At 50.6% G+C, this 25,330-nt stretch overlaps 1 protein-coding gene across 3 annotated transcripts in view; it reads right to left on the bottom strand.

Moving 5' to 3' along the window:
- Positions 1–1,800: 1,800 nt before the first annotated feature.
- Positions 1,801–25,330, bottom strand: part of ARFRP1 (ARF related protein 1) — a 70,745-nt gene continuing 47,215 nt past the window's right edge. Inside the window, exon 7 of one of the 3 annotated variants that reach the window (XM_075900961.2) lies at positions 1,801–2,985. In XM_075900961.2, coding sequence (XP_075757076.1) covers positions 2,758–2,985 — 228 coding nt within the window. In that variant the 3' untranslated portion in view covers positions 1,801–2,757. The remainder of the gene's footprint in view (positions 2,986–25,330) is intronic. The other 2 variants (XM_089769752.1, XM_075900968.2) reach the window with 2 other exon arrangements.

The following is a 25,330-nucleotide window of genomic DNA, read 5'->3' as shown; positions in this document are numbered from 1 at the left end:
CTGGGGAGGGGGCTGGGACTCCCCTATCTCAAGGGGGGCACTGAGGCCTCTTAGCCCCAGTTCCTGTAACCAGATTACATCTCTGCTGCGCTGTGCTGGAGGAGCAATAAACCACCCTCAATTCCACCGGCTGGTGCAGTCTGTTTGTGCCATTTCGGGGTGCAGGAGACTGGGAACCCCCAACGCGCCGTCACAACTGGATTCCCCCGGGGCCAGTTTTGAAGCAGTCAGGAATACAGGGCATGGGAAGTGTCGGCCCCGTCCAGCTGCCGTTGTGTGGGGTTGGGGTTGGGCCTTCCTCTCCCCTTGGTAGCTGGGTCGTCGTCGGCTCTTCCGAGTGCCGCCTCCTGCTGTTCCGCCCGGTCGCTTTTCAAGCAGCCCGGGCGAGGACGCCGGGGACGTCTGCTCCGCCCCCCGGGCATCCTGACGCACCCTCCCGTCAAGGCCGGGGCGTGCCGCCTTTACTCTGGCCTTGCGCGGCTCCGTTTGAGCGGCGCGCCACTCGGGCTCCCCACCCACCTGCCGCGGCCGCTCCTGGCCCCTCCTTCCCCGGCGTGGGGCAGGCCGCTCCTTCCCGGTTTGGGTTCCCCCCCGGTTCAGGTCTCCCCTGCCCCTTGGGCTGCCTGCCGGTCCGCCCGGCGTCCTTGGGGGGGCGCTCCCTGCCCCGGGGTAAGTGCGGACCTGCCTGGGTCCATCGCAGAAGGAGCTAAGGCAGCGACCTGCCTGGCCTGGCACTGCAGCCGGCAGCAGGCCCGGCTCCTGGGGGGAGCGAGAGCCACGGGGTTCTGCACCCAGTTTCTAGAACTGACGAACCAGAACCCCCAGCAGCGAGTAAACGCTCTTCCTGTGCACTCCACTCCCTCTAGTCCAGAACCTTGGGCGGCCAAAATCTAACACGAGTGCTGCTTCCAAGACTAAACAGTCATGAGGGATAGCCAGCACCCTGAGGACTAAGGGGTTAACTATGTCCCCGTACCTAGCCAGGTATCTGCTCAACCAATAGAAATGCAGATAGGGATTTCAAACTGAGACCCAGGAATTTGGGGGTTTTCCCTCCTTTGTCTCTGAGCCAGTCTGCTTTCTAGATACTGAGGAAGACAGAAGACATGTCTCTCACCAAGAAAAAGACTCTTCATAATGTGTAAGTAGGGTAAAGTCTAGATAAATCCATTAGGTTTGATTTTCTGTTGTGGGACGTGGGATCTGATGTCTGCACTGTTAGAAATGGGTTTTCCTCTCTTTTGTAACTAAGTTCTAGCCCATGGGGGTCCCCCATGAGTATATTAATTGGTGGCTTTTTCCATCTAGTCATTATGCTTGCAACAGGAGTACTGTTTTGGTAATAAAAGCTCTTTCTTTTTTATTAACCTGGTATTGGTTCATTTCTGTGTCCTGGAAGATCCGTCTGTGGGATCTGCAGGCCTCTGACGAGGGGACCGCTACCACAGACTGCAATTGGTATTTTCTCTTTTCTTTTTCAAGCTCTTTGGGGAAAAGAGCTTGGGGTACCCCGCGGTTGGTTTCAAGTGTCCACCCCTGTTTGTGAGTCCAAAAGCACTTGATGGTGGCAGTGGATTTTTATCCCCAAAATCTAGGTGTTTAAGATTTTGGGGGGGAAGCTTTATACCAAAGCTGGGAAAGAAAAGGTTTTGGGGTTGCTTTTGCGGGTCCCCACTTCTGCATTCATCGTGCCAGAGTGGGGAATCAGCCTTGACACTTGTGCACATGGGAAAAGGAACTTGGAAAACTCTGTGCAATCATGCCACCAGGTGTTGCCAGCTGTCACAAGAGCATGCCTCTCTGGCCTGTTTGGATGGTTACACGTGAATTTAGGCTGCTACAGGGTCAGCAACCTTTTCAAACCAAAGAGCTAAGCTACATCAAAATCCAGAACAAGTGGTCAACAAAGAACTGTATAAGAATGCCCATTTGCATGACTGAAAATATGCAATTTAATATTACTAATAATTGACATAATGATTAATAATAGCATAAATGAAATACTATATTCAAGGACTTTATTTAATGGGACTTTTGCTGCTACATCTTTTCGCACATTTCTTTGAAGTTTACATCAGAACTGGTGAAATCCACTTTGCACGCACTCAGGCTGTCTTCTGTCAATTCTGAGCACAAATTACCTTTGATGTGATTCAAATGAGTGAAAACCTGCTCACACGTATAGGTGGAGCCAAACATTGAAAGTAAGGCCAAGCTGCCATTCTGCATGGTGGTGTATGTGACAGGAAGTTCTTTCCAAGTCTGCAGAATCAGATTATCATCGTGCTCCAATTTCTTCGTGTCGGCCCACTTGTGCAGTTTTGCCAATTCTGCACATTGCCGAGCAAGGCATTCTAAATCAGAATTCAGCTTGACAAATTTTTCCACCCAAATATCCGATTCCTTGATATCTGCTATTCCCATTTCCAAATGAGATACCTGGAATGAATGTCAAATCCAGTTCTTCAATGGACACTTTATGTGGACGAATCATAAACTTAAAAGAGCACCGTGTTTGCAAAAGTCAACAAAACAAGACTGGAATGCTATCGGGAGCTCAGAAACAAATCTGGGAAGCTGCTGCAAATCAAGGCTGCTATTTGGATTCTCTCTCTGAAATATTCAGAATCTGCTCATCTCCATATCTTTTATTAAGACAGTTTTGACTCAAATCCAAACTCCGCCTGCTGCAGAGTCAAGACTGTATTTCCTTGCCCTTGTAGCTTATGGTTCAACTCATTCAAATGACAAGGAATGTCAACAACGTAGTAAAACTTGAGCAACGAGTCTGTCTGAAAGCTCAGTGTGTTTGACACCCATCATATCCAGAAATGACAATCTATTAATGCGGGCAGCAAAACGAGACAAAACTTTGCCAAGAGATAACCGGTGAACATTGTGCATTAGTAGATCAGGGTATTTGGAATCTACTTCCTTGAGCATGTAGAATAGCAATAGAGATGTAGCCGTGTTAGTCTGGTCTTGCTGAAACAAAAGACAGGATTATGCAGCACTTTAAAGACTAACAAGATGGTTTATTTGGTGATGAGCTTTCATGGGCCAGACCCACTTCCTCAGATTAAATTGTGGAAGAAAATTGGCACAACCATATATACCAAAGGGATACAATCAAAAACAGTGAACACATATAAAATAGACAAATCAGATTTTAGAACGGGGGGGGGGGGGGGGGGGGGTTAGTGACTATGAGATAAGGATATTAGGGGTGATAATTGGGGAAACTATCTTTGTAACGGGTAAGATAATTAGCATCTTTGTTAAGGCCCATTTGTAAAGTGTCAAATTTAAGCATGAATGACAGTTCTGAGGCTTCCCTTTGTAGTCTGGTGTTAAAGTCGCTTTGAAGCAGGATGCATGCAGTAAGGTCATTGAGACAATGCCAAGTCTGGTTGAAATGGCAAGAAACTGTTTTTTCTAACCTCAGGATGATTCTTACCAGCAACCACAGGACATACCACACTAATACCAATGCTGGAACTTTCCCTTGCAACAAACCCCGTTGCCAGCTTTGTCCACATATTTACTCAGCTGACACCATCGTTGGACCTAACCATGTCAGTTACAAGATCAAGAACATACATTCCTGTTCATCCAGAAATATAATTTATGCTATCATGTGCCAACAGTGTCTGTCTGTTATGTATATTGGACAAACTTCTCAGATACTTCTCCAAAGAATCAATGCACACAAAACAGACATCAGACAGTTTCACAAAGAAACTGTGACAAGAGTTAGAAATCCCCTGAATTTGCCAACCATGCTAGGTGCACTGTCTGTACACACAGACATAAGATTATCCAACTGTGTTTCTTTCTCATTTACAAAGTCCATCACAGTTTTAAGGATGTCTTTGCCCTTTGTTTGATTTTTCATTGGTAATAGCTCAATCATTTCCTCATGAACAGCATTTCCACAAATATAGCGTCTCCAAATACACAACTGATTAACATCAGATGTGTCGGTTGTCTTGTCCAAAGCAAATGAAAAATAAGTCGCCGTATTCAAATTGTGCATTTGTTCCTTGTCAATGTGATGGGCCATTTTCTGTCATGAACTGGTTTTGCCGATAATGGCATGTCTTGAATTTTCTGTAAGATTTTTGTCCTTGTGCAACTCATCACATAGTTCACAACCAGTTTTTAGCAGGTATCTCTTCATGTAATCTCCGTCGGTGAAAGGCTTCCTCTCTCAAATAGTGCTGTCTGAGCCCACAAAACTTGCAGAGTTTAAGCTCCTACCTTCTTTGACCATGCCAGCCGGTTATTTTGCCCAATGTTTATTTTTTGCTCACAGGGTTTTTTTCGTGCATCACCCTCGGGGTATTTTGTAGCAAATGCTGCATGTTTTGTGGTGAGTTTGTTTGTCTATAAGTGAGACACTGTGGAGATCCAGACCGATCCACAAATGCATCCGTATCTGTTCACTCCTTTTGAAAATGTTGGTGCCCGTCATCTCTCTTTCTCTTCGCCACTTTTACTATTAGGGGGTTACAGAGTCCACTATCATATATGATGATGGAAAGATTTTTTGACCAATCAAATAAAAAGAGAATATGCACGACCCCCAATGAGTGGAGAGGATGGATGGTTGTTAAAATGAACAGTCAAAAAAAAATAATCTTGAAAGGAGTACCGGTAATGGAGCATTTTTAAAGCTTTGAATTAATTTTTCATTTTCATGTAAAAAGTTGTGTGTCGTTTGGGAATGAGCAAAGAGCCAGATTTGGTTCTGTGATGTGCCAGATTTGGCTCTAGAGCCATAGGCTGCTGACCCCTGTGCTATGCATCCCTAACACGATAGGCAAAACTTTGTTCTCCCTAGGACAAGAAACAAATTGCAGCAAGGGAGGTTTAGCTTGGACATTAAGAAAAACTTCCTGTGAGGGTGGTTAAACGCTGGAATAAATTGCCTGGGGGAGATTGCGGAATCTCCATCCCTGGAGCTATTCAAGAGCAGATTGGATAGACGCCTGTCAGGGATGATCGAGATGCTGCTTGGTCCTGCCGAGAGGGCAGGGGACTGGACTCAATGACCTCTCAAGGGCCCTTCCAGTTCTAGTGTTCTAGGATTCTACTGTAGCTCTGCTCTCCTAGGCTACGTCTAGACTGCGGAGATCGGACTAGCAATTCCACATCGTTAAACCAGTCCGTTATTTCGAAAGAGATTTGGACATAACAGACTCGCTATCCTGATGTCCCTGGAACCCTCGTTCCACGAGGGTTAAGGGACGTTTCAGAATAGCACTTTCTTTCAAAATCACCTCAAAATAATTTACGCAATTTGCATAGCTCATTTCAAGGTAAGAGTGCAGTGTACACACCCCTATTGGTTGGGAACCTGCTGCCGGCTGCTTCTGGGGGCAGCCTGGTCTGCGGTGCCAGGAGAGGCAGGAAGCTGCCTTAGCCCCCCCGCTGCACCACTTACTGGGAGCCGCTCGAGGTCAGCCCCTCCTGCCCCAGCCCTGCCCCCCAAAGCCGGAGCCCCCTCCTGCAGCCCATCCTCATCCTTATCCTCACTCCGGAGCCCAGACACTTACCAAATGATGTTGGGTCGCGGTATCACCAATTTTCTTCTACTGGGTCAGGAGGAAAAAAGTTTGAAAACAGCCGCGTCAGGGCACAAGTACCACCCAGTGTCGCACTCAGAGCGGCCAAACAACGCTGCACCTCCAGGCTGGTATTAGGACAGGGGCCAGCCCCATCCCTTGCTCCCCCTCCATCCTCTTTCTGCCCACCATGTGCCATCTGGGCCGCCCTTCGTCGCAACAGGGGCCATTTCACAACTGGTTGCTGATGGGGGTGGGGGGGAGTGGTGGGTATGTGCCAACTTGGAACACGGGGCCAGGTCTGTTCTCGTCTGTATTCTGAGAGTGGTTGGACCCGGCGCGCTGTGTGCCAGGGCTGTGATCTCTGTGTGGCTAATGCCCATCCCTGCAGACTGACCCCTGCGGTGCCCCATCATGGAGAAATACCCTGAAGAAGTTGAGCTTGTTCCCCAGGGTGTGTGGTCAGAATGGGCTCTGTGCTGGGAAATTGACATTGGCTGGAGTTTTGATGGGTCAGGCTGGGGTGGGCTTGCCTGCAAGGGAAACCCAGAGGTGTCTAGGAAATGTTTTACAATTTCACATGGCGGGCGGGCCCCGTTGAGTCTGTGCTGGCAGCATCGTCTCCTGGAGTGGATGAGGGCTGAGTGAGTGTGCAGGGAGGGCGTGAGAGCTGGGATTCATTAGGGCCTGGCTCCGGTTTCAGGACTGGCCGTGAGGGTGTGGAGGCCTTTTCACCAAGCAGGGCTGCTTTTGGCAGGCGGTTCGGTTCCTAGGCTGCGGCTGGGAATCAGGATCACGGCTGGTGGGGGAGGCTGGGGCCGGGAAGCCTCATGGTGATTTATACAGAACTTGGACATGCAGAAAACGTCCCCTTTCTGTGTGGATCCGTAGAGCAATGGGGACTGCTCTTATTTACAAATGCCTCCAGTTCCCATAACACCTAATCCTGGAAACGGCTCCATTTCCAGGAAACTTTGTCTCTGTGTCAAATCCTGCATGTTCCCTCCGTGTGGGCTAATCCACCCTGCCTGGAAACAGTTTCTAGGTCATGGGTCTCATTCCAGCCCGTTTACTGAATGCCTAGAAAACGGCTCAGCCCACTCCCCATCCACTGCGAACTCTTTCAAGGCCCCAGGCTGCTCAGAATTGGGAGGGTGAAAAGAAAGTAGTTCAGACCACAGGAACCGGCAATCTGGAGTACGGGCTAAATCCATCTCCAGGCTCTTGTCTCTGACAGGGGCCAGCCTCTCGGGGAAGGGGTAAGAACCCAGGGCAGCAGATGTTGGATAATCCTACCTCTGGCCCGCTACCTGAGGTTCCATCCCGGTCTCTAAAAGGCAATGGTTGTCTTGCGTCCTAAAGCAGGAGGTTTAATATCTAGTACAGCACTTTTGTTATCCACTATCTGTTTGAGTTTGTCTGTCTGTCCGTCCGTCCGTCCGTGTGGCCATCTGTTTGGCCAAGATCTCGTAAACGGTACGACCTAGGACCACGAAACGGGGCAGGCAGCTTCCTCTTCTCCTAACTTAAAGCAAGGTCGGGGCTTGGTTGTGCCAGGACAATGGGACTGGAGAGTCACCAAGCAGAGTGACTGGAAAGGGACTGGCTAGAGGTGTGCCCCTTCCCCCCCCCCATCCAGGACTGCCCCAGCTCTGAGCCTCTCCCCACCGCAAGGCACCCTTAGGGGAGGGCAGGAGGACTGAAGCTCTCCCCCACCCATCTCCTCTCCCCCCCTACCAGTTTGTATGGGAACGCTGCCGGCTGTTCCCCTTTGTCAGGGAGTGAGGGGAAAGTGTCCAGTTTGCTTCAATCCTCCCTCTGGCTGGGGAGCGCAGGGGGCGGATGAACCTGGACTTACCCCAGCCAGAGGACATGTCCCCCTCCCCCGGCTGTGCCCACTGGAGCTGAAGCGGCCATGGAGAGGTGCTTCTCACCTGGCCCCAAGCTGCTGGGAGGAGAGAAGGCTGGAGCTGTCCTTCGGCCCTGGGGCAGCCTGACACTGAACCCCACCTCCCCAGCCCTGCCCCACAGCCATGATTCAAATGAAGCCAGGACGTTGTCATTTCATTTTCCAAAAAACAAAACCCCTTTCAGGACCCGAGCACCGCGGGGTAAATCTTCCAGTGATAAATACGCTATTAAGGATGGGACGTCTGACTTGTGAGTGAATGGGTTAGGGAAAGCCCGCAGAAGGGGCACTTTTTTCCAGAGGAGGGATGGGAAACCCCTTTATCGGTGTCATTATGGCTTCCTTAAAGTGCTGGGGTGAAAGGTACCCCAGAAAGGCAATTACAGAAGAGCAAAAGAAAACTCCCGGAGAGAAACACCCCCGGAGAGCCTCCCTCAGGTCGGGCTGGGAACATATTCATGTTGTGGTTGGTGTATGGATCTCTATTTCGTGCTGGGGTCAGGAGTCCTTTAAAGACAGTAACCAGGTCCGATATGCGACAAGGAGTCCTGTAGCACCTTATAGACTAACACAGTGGTCCGCACCGCGGTGCCCGCTGGCGCCATAGCGCCCGCTGAAACACCCGGGTGGCCTTTCCCCCGGCGCGTGGCACATGTGTGGTGCTGGCCCTGGGCGCATGGGTGGCCCCTGCCCCGGGCGCACGGTACATGCGCGGTGCCAGCCCTGGGCTCAGGGAGCCCTCCACCCCTGGAAGCGCGGCACGTGAGAGACCCCACCCCTGGGCGCCTGGCAGCCACGAAAGGTTGGGGACCACTGGATTAACAGATGTATTGGAGCATAAGCTTTCGTGGACAAAGACCCACTTCTTTGCCCACGAAAGCTTATGCTCCAATATATTTGTTAGTCTATAAGGTGCTACAGGACTCCTTGTCACTTTTGCAGATCCAGACTAACACGGCTACCCCTCTGATACAGTTCTGACATGTTTTTGGACTGAGTCATAAGTTTCATTGCTCTGTCAGCTGGCCAGGTCTTTTCCCCACCCACATTGGCAGCTCCTGGGGTTGCTGGTGAAGTGCAAACAGTGACTCAGCCAAGATAAAGGGTTACCTTAAGAAAGGGGTATTGCTGACATGGATGAAATGAGAAGTGTGCACCCCCCACCAAGCCGCGCACCCCTGGCTCCACGCCACTCTCCATCCACGCCTGCAAGAGATGCAGCTGCTGCCCCTTGATATCCTTGTTGAGTTGCTGTGACCAATAATCAGCGCACTGGGGGACCAGGGCCCATCAGAGCAGTTAGGCAGGCCTGAGTAAGAACAAACTGGGCTTGTTCAGTTTAGAAAAGAGAAGACTGAGCGGGGACATGAGAGCAGTTTTCAAGTATCTAAAAGGGTGTTTCAAGGAGGAGGGAGAAAAATTGTTCTCCTTGGCCTCTGAGGATAGGACAAGAAGCAATGGGCTTAAACTGCAGCAAGGGAGGTTTAGGTTGGACATTAGGAAAAACTTCCTGCCTGTCATGGTGGTGAAACACTGGAATAAATTGCCCGGGGAGGTTGTGGACTCTCCATCCCCAGAGATATTTCAGAGGAGGTTGGACAGACACCTCTCAGGGATGATCTAGATCAGGCATGTTGAACTTGAAGCCTACTAAGGGCCACACAACGAAAACTGAGAGCTTTCAGGGCCACCAATATACTTCTATCGGAAAGTTGTAATTATTTATTATTATATAGATTATGTTTTAGGTATAGTGTATAATACTTTGTCAGGTCTTGATTGAATATAATACAGTAATTTGATTTGTAAAATTATTATTTGCTCATATATGATGTTTATAATTTTTAAATGTACATTTAAGGTACTTTTTAATAATTTGTATATGATACATAACTTGTTTTGTTGAAATAAAAACAAGTATAGACCAAACAATAAGGGAGAGACTCATATTTCAGAATAATTGCTTCAGCCTGGCAAACAATCGCCTTTGAATTTTCTTTAAAGAAACACAGTGTAAACCAGGCCCATGGCACTCATTGCCATTGCTGATTCTTTTTTTGTCCTGGAATTTTAATATGACATTTGTGTTGGCTGCCGTATTCTGCATCCAGACCCTCCTCCCCCGCCTGTTCTAAGTGTCTATTTGCCCCCAGAAGGATTACCAAAATGAACTGAGCGGCTCGCAAAGCTGGCCATTATGCTATGCTTAGGATTTCTTAAACTTTGCACTTTCAAAGGTACGTGTAATATGCTTACACTGATAATTCATGCAAGAGTAACAAGTGAATTGCCCTTTGGCTGACGTACAAGTGCATATTGATGAGCAATATTGGAATGGCCCGGTTACCCTTGAGTGGCTGGTACTACTTAGATATAAAACTGGATAATTTCCTTTTCCTTTTTTATCTTTAAAACAGATGTTATTTGAGCCAAACGGGTATCCTTCAGAAATTGGAAACTCATCCCAAGTTAAGTCTATAGAGCAGACAATGAAATAAGGATAGGTAAAATGTAAGAGAGATATCAGGTTTGCAAAGTGGGAATTGATGAGCAAACAGCCAAATCATTACAAAAATATTTGTTTCTAAGAAGCAGGAAGTCTGTGAGAGGCATTGTTGAGTCTGCTGAGACTAGCAGAGAGTCAACGGAAAATTAAAGGAGAATAAAGGCATTGCAAAGAAGCTAAGTAATTTCCTTTCCGCAGAAACTATTCCTCAACTTCTGTGGATGATTTAAGATGAGGTGCTAGAACAAAGTGATAAATCTAAGAGCAGTAGGTACAGATTAAATTATTGGGTATGGAAGAAATTTCAGAAAGAACTAAGGGTATGTCTACACTACCACCCTAGTTCGAACTAGGGTGGTAATGTAGGCAACCGGAGTTGCAAATGAAGCCCGGGATTTGAATTTCCCGGGCTTCATTTGCATATTGCCGGGCGCCGCCATTTTTAAATGTCCACTAGTGCGGACTCCGTGCCGCGCGGCTACACGCGGCACGGACTAGGTAGTTCGGACTAGGCTTCCTATTCCAAACTACCCTTACTCCTCGTTCCACAAACACACTCACAACCCATCCTATGACGCATCTTGTATTGGCCACTTTTGTTGCTAGAATACTGGACTAGACTGGAGAGTCCCATCGGCTTATTTGGCAGTGCCTATATTCCAAGGAAATCATATGACAAATATTAGCACAGTAGTACAGTTAAGTACTTAAAACTCAGGACATATGAAAATTAAACTGGGAACCACAAATCAGACCCCTGCGTGTGTATATATTACAGTACTCTTGATTCCATTCCATTCAGTGGAAAAAACCTGTATGTTATCCTATTATTTGAGAAACAGTATGTGACATCATGCAAATAAATACTTAATTGTATGTTTGTACAAGGGGAAGCGCTAAAGAGCCATAGTCCAATGCCTCCTCTCCCCCAGAGGCAGGGACTTCCAGCCCCCCCCCCCAACCTAATGCCAACCCCCTTCCCCCGAGCCAAGGACTTCCAGCCCCCTCCTAACCTAATGCCTCTCCCCTTTCCCAGAGCCAGGCACTCTCAGCACACACACCCCAATCTAATGCCTCCCCCTGTCCCCAAGAGGCAGGGACTTCCAGCCCTCTCCTAACCTAATGCCCCCCTCCCAGGGGCAGGTACCCCCCAGCTCCTCTCTAACCTAATGCCTAGGTTTCGGAGCTGCCGTCGTCACGTTGTTGCTGCCACTGCTTCCTCAGGCGCTGGGGTGGCATGAATACAGTGGCCAACCGGCTGTGACCACGTGCCGGGGGCCATGTGCAGAGTGGCTGACCGACTGTGACCACGTGCCGGGGGCCGTGCGCAGAGTGGCTGACCGACTGTGACCACGTGCCGGGGGCCGTGCGCAGAGTGGCTGACCGGCTGTGACCATGTGCCGGGGGCTGTGCGCAGAGTGGCTGACCGGCTGTGACCATGTACTGAGGGCCGTACACAGAGCTGCCCAGCCGGCCGGCCTTGAGTAGTCGCTGCTGGCACCGTGCGCAGAGCGGCCGGCCAGCGTGACCTGCACTTGGCCACGTGCTCCAAGCGGCCAACGGGCCGCACATATCTTTCTGAAAATGTACTGGCGGGCCACAAAAAACTTCGATGGGGCCACATGCAGCCATCCAGATGCCAGTTTGACATGCCTGATCTAGATGGTGCTTGGGCTGAACGGGATGACCTCTCGAGGTCCCTTCCATTTCCGGTGTTCTCTGAGTACCTTTGTCCTAATAACCCAAAGAAGGCTGGGGCAAAGAGTGCTCCTGAAACCGTTTGCGTAGTGTGGGAAAGAGCGATTTCATACAAACATTGCTTCGGGCAAGGTGACTCATGCACAGGTAGATTTTCCAAACCCTATGCACACAGCCTACGCTCTCCTGGGGTTTGGCTTTCTTTACAATCCACTTGCATAAAACCAGCTCATCCTTCTTCTAACACTTGGTCACTTCTGCAGTTCCTCCCGTGGGCCTACTCAGCCTGCACCTTTGGCTCTCTCCTACTTACCCCCCTCTTCCAGGTGCGGTCATGAATCACCCATCTTAGTGAGTCATCAGAACTTCCAGACTCGTTGGAAGGAGGCAGTTTCAGGGGATCACTGCCCACTGGGGCCAAGGCCACTGCTGATACTTTTCGATGATGCATGGATGAGTCTATTCGCTCTTCTGATACTGGTGGGCTTGGCTGCACAGCGGTGCCCACTCCCCCCAACTGTAATCCCTTCATCCATGCTCCTTACGCACAGCACCAATGTCTCTGGAGGAGCTCCTGGTTAGAGGGGAGCCGGCCAACATGCAACGTGTCGGAAGCCAAGAGGAGTCCACTAGAGTGTCAAACCAACGTGAAAAGAGAAATCCTCTTGTGTCACAAGTGGCTTTGCCAAGTGGTTTCGTCCACCTCAGATAGCATCTCGTGGAGCTTCTGCTGTTTCTCTAGCTGCTTTACAGCCACTAGGTAGCTACGCCATGCCAGCAAACAAAGCCCGCCCCTTACGGAGCACCTAAAGTTAAGGTATCAGAGCTGTTCCCCACTCTGGCACTCCGAGTGCAGAAGGTGGGGGCCCCAAGAGAGCGTCTAACCTTGCCTCTACAGGTACTGGTTACAAAAACCTTCCCCCCAGAATCACAATACACAGAGTCTGGGGGGGTCACTTCCACTATGGAGAGATTTTTATCCCTAAAAACCAGGGTGAACACTTGAACCCATCCCCACGGTGCCCTAAAAGAGCCTGAAAAAAGGAAAACAAGCAGCAGTCTTCAGTAGCTGACCTCTCAGCAGAGAGACACTGACAAACCTTCTAGGACACAGGAATCAAATCATCCCCTTACAAAAAGTGATTTCTATTACAAAACAAAAGATTAACTCGATAAAGCAGACTTGATGGCTAGATGTTATAGAGCAACCGAGGAAAACAAATTAAAACACAGAGGAAAATCTCAGCACAATGGTAGATGGGGCGGGGAGGCAGAGATTCACACAGAGCAGTTCAAACCAAATCACAAAACAAAGAAAAATGACCCTGAACGCGACTAGATTCCCTTTTTTTTCATAGAATCATAGAATACTAGAACTAGTATTTTCTTTTACTTCCAATCCTCTCTTGGTTCAGTCCACTTCCATGCCCCGAATTCCTGGGAGGCTTAGTAGCCCTGCCTGGGTTTAAATCATTCTGGGTATGTCTACACTGCCACCCTAGTTCAAACTAGGGTGGTTAATGTAGACATTCGAAGTTGCAAATGAAGCCCGGGATTTAAATATCTCGGGCTTCATTTGCATCTTGCCGGGCGCCACCATTTTTAAATCCCCCTTAGTGCGGACTCTGTGCCCGTGGCTACACATGGCACAGAGTAGGTAGTTCGAATTAGGCTTTCTAATTCGAACTACCGTTACTCCTCGTGGAGTGGGCACCGCTGTGCAGCCAAGCCCACCAGTATCAGAAGAGCGAATAGACTCATCCATGCATCATCGAAAAGTATCAGCAGTGGCCTTGGCCCCAGTGGGCAGTGTTCCCCTGAAACTGCCTCCTTCCAACGAGTCTGGAAGTTCTGATGACTCACTAAGATGGGTGATTTCACGAGGAGTAACGGTAGTTCGGACTAGGAAGCCTAGTCCAAACTACCTAGTCCGTGCCGCGGGTAGCTGCGGGGCACGGAGTCCGCACTAGCGGACCTTTAAAAATGGCGGCGCCCGGCTTTATGCAAATGAAGCCCAGGAAATTCAAATCCCGGGCTTCATTTGCAACTCCGGTTGCCTACATTACCCCCCTAGTTTGAACTAGGGTGGTAGTGTAGACATACCCTAGGGGTTATAGTGGACCACAAGTTGAAGATGAGTCAGCAGTGTGATGCTGTTGCAAAGAAAGCAAACATGATTCTGGGAGGCATTAACAGAAGTGTTGTGAGCAAGACACGAGGAGTCATTCTTCCGCTCTACTCTGCGCTGGTTAGGCCTCAATTAGAGTACAGGCAGTCCCCGGGTTACGTACAAGATAGGGACTGTAGGTTTGTTCTTAAGTTGAATCTGTATGTAAGTCGGAACTGGCGTCAGCCGCTGCTGAAACTGATCAGTTTCAACCGCGGCTGAATCTGGATGCCAGTTCTGACTTACATACAGATTCAACTTAAGAAACCCAGGCGTCCCCAAGTCAGCTGCTGCTGAAACTGATCAGCGGCTGATTCCAGGAAGCCTGGGGCAGAGCAACTCTGCCTCGTGCTTCCTGTAGTCAGCCGCTGGTCAGTTTCAGCAGCGGCTGAATCAGGACGCCTGGGGCAGAGCAGCTGGGGTGCTGCTGGCTTGCTCCAGTAGCGCGGAGGAGCCACGCTACTGGAGCAACCCAGCAGCACCCCAGCTGCTCTGCCCCAGGCGTCCTGATTCAGCCGCTGCTGAAACTGACCAGCAGCAGCTGAATCAGGCCGCCTGGGGCAGAGCAGCTGGGGTGCTGCCCGGTTGGTCCGGAGCGGCGCTGCGGGACCAACCTGGCAGCCCCCAGCTGCTCTACCCCAGGGGTAGGCAAGAAAAGCCTGGTCTGCTGGGGGGGGGGGCACTAGCTGCACCCCCCCCCCCCAGCAGACCAAGGAGACGGGGGTGGCGGGACCGCCCAAGTCCTCCACGGCTTTGCTCCATCTCCCTGGTCTGCTGACCTGGGAGAGGGGGAGCAAAGCCACAGAGCACGCGGGCAGCGGGACAGTCCAGGCGCGCCGCGGCTGTCCCACTGCTGGCGTGCTCCGAGGCTTTGCTCCCCATCTCCCTGGTCTGCTGGTCAGAGATGGGGAGCAAAGACGCGGAGCATGCCCGCAGCGGGACAGCCCAAGCGCACCTGGGCTGTCCCGCTGCGGGCGTGCTCCAAGGCTTTGCTCCCCGTCGCCCTGCAGACCAGGGAGACGGGGAGCAAAGCTGCGGAGCACGCCCGCAGCGGGACAGCCCGGGCGCGCTTGGGCTGTCCCCCTGCGGGCGTGCTCCGTGGTTTTGCTCTCCGTCCCCCTGGTCTGCTGGGGGGGTCCAGCAAAGCCGCTGGACCCCCCCCCCCCCAGCAGACCAGGGACACCCGAGCAAAGCCGCCGCCTGGGCGGCTTTGCTCGTTTGCCCGGGAGCAAAGCCGCCCAGGTGTTTGCTCGGGTGTTCCTGGTCTGCTGGGGGGGGTCCAGCGGCTTTGCTGGACCCCCTCCCCAGCAGACCAGGGAGACCGGGAGAAGCTTTTCTCGCCCCGGAGGACATGGGTGGCGACCCGCCGCCTGTGAGCTCTGGGGCGAGAAAAGCCCCGTTCGTAAGTGCGGATCCGACATAAGTCGGATCCGTGTAAGTCGGGGACTGCCTGTATTAGTTCTGGGCACCACATTTCAAGAAAGACGTGGAGAAATTGGAGAGGGTCCAGAAAACAGCAACGAGAATGATGAACGGTCTAGAGAACATGACCTGTGAGGGAAGGCTGAAGGAATTGGGTTTGTTTAGTTTAGAAAAGAGAAGATTGAGGGGGGACATGATAGCCGTTTTCAGGTATCTAAAAGGGTGTCATAAGGAGGAGGGAGAAAACTTGTTCATCTTGGCCTCTGAGGATAGAGCAAGAAGCAATGGGCTTAAACTGCAGCAAGGGAGGTTTAGGTTGGACATTAGGAAAAAGTTCCTAACTGTCAGGGTAGTTAAACACTGGAATAAATTGCCCAGGGAGGTGGTGGAATCCCCATCTCTGGAGATATTTAAGAGTAGGTTGGATAAATGTCTATCAGGGATGGTCTAGACAGTATTTTTTGGTCCTGCCATGAGGGCAGGGGACTGGACTCGATGACCTCTCGAGGTCCCTTCCAGTCCTAGTATTCTATGATTCTATGACACCGAGATGTAACGCATGAGGTGGCAACATCTGCAGATGATCCTGGGCTTGATGACCTCTTGAGGTCCTTTCCAGTTCCCCTGTTCGATGAGTCTATGCTTCTATGCAAAAGTGCGCAAGATAGTTACGTCCCAGGCGGCCTGTGAAGAGCTACAAAAGGGTCTCTTAAAACCGGGTGACAGAGCAACAAAATGGTGGATGAACTTTAATGTTGATAGATGCAAAGTAAAGCGCATTGGAAAACATCATCCGAACGGTGGGTAGAAAATGAAGGGATCTAAATGAGCTGTTACCACTGACGAGAAAGAATGTGGAGTCATTGTGGCTAGTTCACTGAAAACACCCACTCAGTGCGCAACGGCAGTCAAAACGGGAAACAGAACGTTGGGAATCATTAAGAAAGGGATCAAGAATAAGACAGAAACCATTCCATTGCCTCTCTCTAAACCCACGGGACGCCCACCTCTTGAATATGGCGTGCAGATGTGGTTGCCCCATCTCAAGAAAGGCACATTGGAATCGGAAAAGGCTCAGAAAGAAGCAACACAAGCGATGAGGGATGGAACGGCTTCTGTATAAGGAGAGATTGATAAGACTGGCACTTTTCAGCTTGGAAAAGAGACGACTAACGTGGGATGTGATCGGGGCCTATAAAAGGAAACAAGGACGTGTTATTTACACCTTCTCATAATAGAAGAACTAAGCGTCGCTAAATGAAATTAACAGGCAGCAGGTTTCACAGAATCATAAAACACTAGAACTGGAAGGGACCTTGAGAGATCGAGTCCAGTCCCCTGCTTTCATGGCAGGACCAAGCACCGTCCCTGATAGTTGTCTATCCATCCTGCCCTTCAAAATCTCCAGAGATGGAGATTCCACAACCTAGCAATGAAGAGAAGTTTAAACAAAGGGAAGTATTTTTTTTCACACAATGCGCAGTCAACCTTTAGAACTCTTTCCCAGAGGATGTTGTAAAGGCCAGGACTATAATAGGGTTCAAAAAAGAACTAGATACGTTCAACGAGGACAGGTCCATCAATGGCTATTAGCCAGGAAGGGAAGGGATGGTGTCCCTAAGCTCGGTTTGTCAGGCTGGGAATGGGCGACAGGGGAGGGATCATGTGTTGATTCCCTGTTCTGTTCTCTCCCTCTGGGGCACCTGGCACTGGACACTGGGCTAGATGACCCTTTGGTCTGACCCAGTCTTATGTTCTAATTTAGACTGAGATGGTCTACAGAGCAGTTAGCAGAACTATAAAAGACATGGCACCTAGAGATTCGGGGTTGCACTGAGAATCCTTCCATGCCTTTATGGGCTTGCAAAATTCCTGCAAGTCAAACCAAACTGTGCCCGGCTGTACGGAGAGACATTCCAGCCAGATTACGATTCCTTACACCCCGCCTGCTGCAGGTGGAAGTCCAACGGACACCCCACCCTTGCTTCTGTCTCCTACGTGGCTGAGCCTCTCCAGGCCGTCCACGCACATCGATGAGCAACGGTTCCCAGCAAGCCGGAGATACAAACGTCACTTCAGCCTGTTTTACAGAGGGAGGCAACTAAGATCCCGACACAGAGTCACCCAGGGTCATGCTGGAAGCTTGAGCCACAGCTGAGAACAGAAGTCGGGTCTCCTGAGGCCCATCCCGGTGCGCTCTAGCCATGGAGACCACCCGCCCCAGGATCGTGTGTCATGATGCTTCGTGTGGCCAAAGCTGCAATCCAATGTCAGCTTGTGGTAGGAAGATGCAGGCTGAGGGGTGGCGTCAGCATGGCTCCCCTGCCCCCTCGACTCTTCCTCCTTTTGGCTTCCTCTGCGTCCCCTCCTCAGGTGTTTCCTGGCCGGTGTCTGCTTTCTGGTCCCTGACTCAGACCTGCCACAGCTTCCTGTAAATGAGCCATGCAGCAGAGAAAGGAACTGCAGGTGCTCTCTGAGTGGGGAGTTTCCCCCCCACAGAGGACTGCCAATAGGGAACTGGGCATGCAGCATGATACATGGGGCCATCTCTGCCACTCCAAATAAGGAGAAGAGAGCCACTGGATGCTCTCACTTTCAATGGGACTCAGCTTTACTCTCTGATACCCAGGGGAAATTATTCTAGCAAGCCGGGTGAGCTGCGTTGTTGATCAATGGTTAAGCACTCTACATACTATGCGTGATGGGCGGTGGAGTGGCTTCTGTATAAGGAGAAATGATAAGATAGAGGCTTTTCAGCTTGGAAAAGACATCACCAAGGGGGGGGATATGATTGAAGTCCATAAAATCATGACTAGTAAATAAGGAAGTGCTGTTTATTCCTTCTCCTAACACTAGAGCTAACTGAATGGTACTCATAGGCAGAAGGTTTAAAACGAACAAACGTATTTCTTCTCACAACGCACAGTCGACCTGTGGAACTCCTTGCCAGAGGATGTTGTGAAGGCAAAAACTACAACAGGGTTAAAAAAAAGAGCTAGATATAGTCCTGGAGGATGAGTCCTTCAATGGCTATTAGCCAGGATGGGCAAGAAGGGTGTCCCTAGCCCCTATTGCCAGAAGCTGGAAATGAGCAACAGGGCATGGATCACTTGATGATTCCCTGTTACGTTCACTCCCTCTATGAACACTGGCCACTGTTGGAAGACAGGACACTGGGCTAGATGGACCTATGGTCTGACCCAGTCTGGCCACTGTTATGTTCCTATGATGCTTATTAATAGTGTCAGTGTTAATTTGGTCCCCTTCCACAGCTGTACACAGATATGAGTCTGGTCCCCATGGGATTTTTTACTTCTCTTATAAACTAGAGCTGAATGAAAAACAGCTTGTCAATTAAATAGAGACTTTAACATCCATTTTTAGGGAGTTTGGTCTGAAAAAAACTGATTTCTTTGTAAAAAAAAAAATTTAAAAAAAACCTGGAAAATTCCACAAGAGAAGCTGAAGGAAATGAAAAATGTTCATTTTCATCAGTGTTTTAAACAGAAAATAGATTCCCTTATTGGTCAGGTTTATCATCAAGGCAGGGAGCTCTTCTCCCCAGCTGTTCTGATGCTCTCAGCACACTGAGGAAGGGCAGCATGGCCCAATGGATATATCACTCAACTCATACCCGGATTTGATTCCCTCCCACCCAGACCTCACTTCCTCAGCCTGCTTCCCGGCAGTCCCCTCCCACACACTGAACCCCTCATTTTTGGCCCCACCCCAGATTGTAGGGGTGGGGGGAACACATAAAATCCACTAGCCGGGGCTCCCCTAGTCTCTGGTGTGCGAGGGGAATGCGGGGAGTGTCTTTCTGCTTTTAACTTGGGGGGGGGGGGGCTTTTTTCTTCTCACTTTTGTGTGGCCCCTGATTTTTTTGTGGGTCAGCAGCCTCCTCACCCTAAAAAGATTTCCCACCCCTGGCTTAGACCCTCGTCCTGTGAAATCCAGGCCCCAAGCATTGCACCTGTGTGATGTGCACCTTGCGGTAACCTCTGTATCTTTCACAATGGCAGCGATGGTGATGGTGCACAAAGGCACGGGCAGATGCAGCTTTGGGCCCAGACGGCTGAGCCTGGGCTACACAGGGACGTACAAGCACAGGCTAGCCCGGTGAGGGAGTCTGCAGTCACGACTCAGCCATCTTCCCGAGAAAAGTGGGAAATGCAGCCACAAGACACTGGGTGAAAGAGCCACTCTCTCCAGCCAGGAACACAACAGGTGAGTGGAGAGCTGGGGGGACAGGTGTGTAAGCATGAAGGGGTCTGGCCCACAGCTGGGTTCTCCAGAGGGTTGAGTAGCTCCAGTCAGCATGTGCTTGGAGAGATTGCAATGCTGCCCAGCTGATTAGCAGAGCACCCACAGCTTGGGGGTTTTTTCTCTCTAGTGATGGTGCATTCGTACATGCCCCTTTGCACATGGATGGAAAAAGTTAGTGGGAACATTGCTCAGCTCCCTAAACTGCTCATCAAAGCCCTGAATCTGACTCCTGAAGCTAGTTTCCACATCTCGCTGTTTACATAATGTCGAGGCTACGGTTTGGGGTGATTTATTCAACCTTATTTGGCCTTCCAAGAAGCAGCAGAGGGATTACTCAGAGGGAAAACTTGGAAGGTAAAAAACTGGCCACAAGTTCCCTCCTGGGCATGACTCTGAAACAAAGCACAAACAGCGCTAGCGAAACCAAAACCAACCCCTGGTTTTGCCCATGTGAATTTCAAATGTCGCCATGAATTGTCTGTGATAACAAAGGCATGTCCTGCAGTGACACAGCAGTTCTGAGCTTCCTTGCCAGCGGCCAGCTGCCCACAGGTGACACTTCCTAAATTCTCTGCCGCTTTCTGGGAACTGGCAAAACTCCCACAGCAGGGAATATCCTGTGACAAACGCCTCTCTGTGACAGTTTGGGCTGGGGGAGGGTATAGGGCCAGATCTGAGAAGGGCCCAGCCCCCGCGAGAGTGATAGTGTTGCTGGGCCAGATGGAGATTTGCAGGCTGCTGTGAGGGACGGTCTCTGGTTGACTCACTCTGGGACAGGGCCCCTGGGCGCTTTTGCTCCATTCTTCGGCCATGTCCAGTTGCTTTGAATCTTGTTTCATGTTGAGTATCTCTAATTTCTCCTCTGTCACCCTTTGCTGCCACTGACCTGGGTCGATTCTGCAGACCTATGCAGTTGTATTGTGACAGAGCAGGTTAAAGGGGAGAGAGGCAGCTCTTGCCGACAGATGATGTCTGAGGAAGTGGGTCTGGCCCACGAAAGCTCATCATCTAATAAACCATCTTGTTAGTCTTTAAAGTGCTACATAGTCCTGTCTTTTGTTTCTTGCAGAGAGAGTCAGCAATCTTGGCTAATTAGGGGCAGCTAAGACAGGGCGGCTACAAATCAATTAAGGTCCAGGTGAAGCTGATTGGGCTGCCTTGAGGCCTATTTAAAAACCCTCCCTGCTGGCAGAGGAGGAGAAGAGAATAGAGAAGGAGTTTGGAGAGAGAGAAAGAGGCCTGAAAAGGAGAGCGGAGGAGCTAAGAGAGCAGCATCGGCCTTGTTAAAGGCTGCAGGGAGACGACAAACTGCAAACCAAGGTGAGTGAGCTATATACTGACTCCTGGACAGTGGGCTGAACAGGAGTCAGGGGCCCAGGAGTGGGTCTGAGCCTGCCACAGTATCCAGCAGCGCCGTGAGGGTGCAGGGCGGGGGGTAGGAAGCACCTGGGACTGCAACACGTAGGGAAGCAGCTACTTCTCTTTTGACCTCACGGAGGTTTTAGAACTTTCCACAGACTTTTGTTTTTAATTTTCTTTCAATTGGTTGCTCACTGAGGTCGGATTTGCCACCGAGAAGCACGTCTTTGCTCAACTTGCAAGACATGGGAACAGGGCCATTTCCCACAAGTTACTGCGCTTAGACTTTCTCGCTCGGGGTGTGAAAAATCACCCTCCCCCACCGCAGCAAGTTCCAGTGCTGTAAAGCGCCAGTGTAGACCGGCACCCAGTGCTGGGAGCTACACCCTGGTCAAGCTGTTTTTTTAAAAAGAGCTCTCCCAACACCGGCATGCAACCACACTATTGCATTAACGCACTGCCGAAATCTGTAAAAGTGGACGAGACCTCAGTCAGCCACGTTTAGTGGCTGGGCCAGATGGAGACAGATGAGCCAGCTACAACCGATGAACATAGACACCTGGGTCTTTTTCCTCAGGCAGCAGCATGGGTGGTGGGTGAAATTTCCACTGGGGGGGGCAAGTACCTTTCCCTCTGTACCCACACACCTTTCCCTCTGTCTCCCTCCTCTCATCCCTTCCTTTTCCTGTACATCCCAGGTCCTTGCAAACTGCCAATTTGTCCCCTTCCAGCCAAATCCCTGAACCCAAACAAATTATTTTTGAAAAAACCTCTACTTTAATGCAATTTCTTTCTCAACAAAATGGGGAATGTGTTGTACCATGTGCCACATGTGCAGAAGGTACCTAATGAAAGCCACTACATTTAGGAATAAGAAATGTCAGTCGTAGGTTTATTATATACCCTCATAGCTGACAGGCAGGTAGGTTCAAACACCCAAACCCCTCTCATTGATCCCAGGGGGACACAGAATAGCCTGTACCAGTTAAAGCAAATTGAGAAAGCTCTGTCCTTCTTGCACCCAATCTAATAAGGAGTCAGCCCTCGCCCTCAGCTGGCCTTTGCCCGGAGAGGAAGAAAAGGACTGGAATCAGACTGCAAAAGCTGCCATCTCATTTTCACGTCTTCACACAAACAAGCTGAGGGCTTCCTGTGTTGATTGTTTCCACAGCAGTAAGCACCTCAGAGAAGGAATAGAAATTGCCAAGGGACATGCCAGTAAAATACAGGCTGGTTCCTGTTTTAGTAGCAGCACCCATTCACCTCACCAAGGCAAAATGTCCTCCGGAAGCAGCATAATGGTGCCAGTTTTATGTACCAGTCTGACAGACTCAATATCCCCAGGGGTGCAGGAACCAAACCCCCAACCCTGTTCTCACCAGGCAAATGTCATCTCCCATCCCCTGAAAAGAGCTGAGACCTACCCTGCCACTCCCTTTTCTCCTCCTTGCCACCATGCCCCTCCTCCCTCTGCACACTTCTCGCCCTAGGCTCCCACTGTTGAAGGGAGGGGTGGGGGAACCTTTTTTATGTCGGGAGGCCACTGACCCACAGAAAAAAACCTTCAGGGGCCACACACAAATGAGATGCTGACTGAGGAGAAAGATACCCCTCCGTCCACCAGAACCAAGGGGGGCCCAGCCTAGTGGATTTTGTGTGCTCCAGCTCCGTGGGGGAAGAGGCTGCAGTGTCAGCATGGGCTCTTCAGTGCTGGGGGGGAGAGCTTTGAGCCTCAGGGGCCAGTTCCAGGCAAGCTGGGGGGGCCGCATCCAGCCCCCGGGCCTTAGTTTCCCCACTCCTGGCGTAAGCACACTGCCCTCCCCAAGCCAACACTCCCCCTGCCCTGCCCATCACAGAATCTGAACACATACAAGAACCCTAATTGTCTGGACCCAATGACCTTCCCAGAGGCACTGCACGGGATGCACGTACGATGTTCAGATATTAGCTGGCCTGACCTCCAGTGCCCCTTTGTTCCCCAGCTCCTAGAGCATGTGGCGGTTAATGGGGACAGACAGCCTCCGGCATCAGAGAAAAGCAGATGTCTTTACGCAGCAGCTTCCTGGTCTTCCTCAGTGCAGCACGTTCTGAGGGTGATCTCCCACTTCCCAGAAAGGCCAGCCATACGCTCAGGGATAATTTGCCAGCCGGCACGCACCCCTCCCCGCCCCACGAGTTCTACCAATGCCTCGACGGTGACTTTGGCATTGGTGCAGGACTTCCTGCTGCAGCATAACTGTAAGATCCTCCACATGCGAATTCAAGGACAACTGCCCATGTGTGATCCAACTCACAGTGGCAAGTAGCCAAGTGCACGCATACCTACACGCACTGCACGGCCGCAGCCCACGCTCAGCCTGAGCTCCTGTTCTCTCCCGTAAGCGCCAAGATGCATTAGAATTTGCAGCAGCTCCCCGACAGAAAATGTGGATGCAGCATGGGATTTCAAAGAGCAGTGGTGCTGAGATCCGGGATTATGGCTTCATTGGTGTTTTGTAGCTTAGTGAGTACGATGGGCAGACTCTGTATTTGCATCAGCTGTTTCTAGTGAAGGAGGGGCAAGTTCCTTATTCTTTTCTACAACTTTGTGCATGGTGGCAAGGCTCCGAGAGTAGTCTGTATCCGCAAAAACAACCAGGAGCCTTGGGGCACCTTAAAGGCGTTCTAGGGGTGCTGTGTACAAGCTACAACCGTTTACATGTGCAACGTGTGTAACTAAGTTGTAGAAATAGCTTCTTTACTGGCATGTAAGAATATGTTGTTTTGTGCATACGTTAGCCGAGTCAGTAAAGTTGTTATGATTATAGCCTGGTGCAATTTTCCGGAAAAGCAGTTTATTTGCCAAAAATGCATGTGCGGTTGACCTAAAACTATTTGTGAATTGGGCACAAATTTGCCAAAAAGTTTCAGCCAACATCTTTTGGTTTGGGAGCTGTTCACAAAATGGCTGGAGGAGCAGATGGAGGTGGTTCCCGGTGGTAAATGTATAAACATTCATAATGACAAAGCATAGTCCTTGGAGCAGGGAATGTCGTTCTAGTCTGGTGGATGGGGCGTTCCCCTGAAAAGTGGGAGACCCCGTTTAAGTCCCTGGAGTGCTGTCTGGAGCCATGTAACTAGGATTATTCCTGTGACTTCTCATCGCTGCTCCCAAACCATAATGGGACACAGCTTCAGTGAACTCTAGTTTCTGATGGAGTATTGTACCTTAAAGGCTCAATCCAGCCAATGGAAACCCCCTTGCCCTCAATGGTCACTGGCTGTAAGAGGAGCACATGAAAAAATGCCTCTGAAGGGATTCCCGGCTGGGTCCTACCAGAAATGCCCAGCTCCTCCTCCCCTTGGCCCTGCACAGGGCTTGACATGACAAAGCTTGGCACCCGCAGGCTCCCCTCCCATTGGTCTATTCCTTGCGCACCGAGCACATCTCGGTAGATGTCTCCCGAGGGACCAGTATCCCCTCCGCAATGCTCGTAGGAGCCTGATTTCTAGGTGCAGGCAAAGATTGTCCCTGCACCATCTCTGCAAGAGCTTGGCCCAGCCACCAGGAAACCGATGATGTCGATTGTCCTGGGGGCCTCTTGCAGAGGGCGTGCCTCGCTGAGGAAGCTGTTTGCACACGCAGGGCAGGTAGCACATGGAGCGGGAGGCCTGTAAGTGGGGCGCCGCCAAAGCCCCAAGGGGGTGAGTTACACAACAAACCGGCAGAGATGCCTCCCTTACAGCCTTTCATCTCTCCGGGCAGCCTTGCCACAGGGACAGCCTGCAAAGCAGTAGCAACGGTGGTTTCCCCGGGAGAGGTTACCTGAGGCTGAGGGATCCCTGCCCATAAAGCTCTCCAGTACATTCACAGGAGAACTATTCCATTTAAATCAGGCAATTGCCAGATGTTTCAGGCACCTGCCTTACCTCCGGATTTCTGCCACGTCATGTGGACTCACCTGAAAGACTCGTGCTCTCTGTTGGCAGCATCTTCACTGAACTGCACTTCCCTAGATGCACCCATAGCCTCATAAACCTGTGTTGTAATACTCTTCCCTCCCCATGGGCCTTTCCAGGAACACCGCACTCCCCACCTGCTAACGAGTGACGCATCCCGACGGCTTCATGAGGGGCAGAGAGGTGAGGGGATAGGCCTGCAGCCAATGAGTCCATGGTGACCTGCTTGGGTCACTAGCCACGCGTCTTCATTTTCCGATGTCTTCCTTCCAGCTCCACAAGACTTTGCTCCCATAACAGGTCAAAAACGTCCTTGTGCAGGGAGAGCACCTTGTCCGCGCAGGGCGATGCAGTGGGAGACCGGAATAAGGAGTTGGAGGAGGAGGTGGTTTCATTGTAGCAAATTCATAGACATTCGTCATGAAAATGCAGTCGTAGGGCCAGGCAATGAGCCTGAGAGTGACTCTCTAGTCTGGTGGATCGGGCACTCCCCTGGA

The sequence above is a fragment of the Pelodiscus sinensis genome, chromosome 17 (genome assembly GCF_052426305.1).
Source record: "Pelodiscus sinensis isolate ZL-2025 chromosome 17, ASM5242630v1, whole genome shotgun sequence".
NCBI classification, from domain to species: Eukaryota; Metazoa; Chordata; order Testudines; family Trionychidae; genus Pelodiscus; species Pelodiscus sinensis.
The sequence above is the reverse complement of the archived record's forward strand: the minus strand, read 5'-3'. Positions and strand labels throughout refer to the sequence as shown.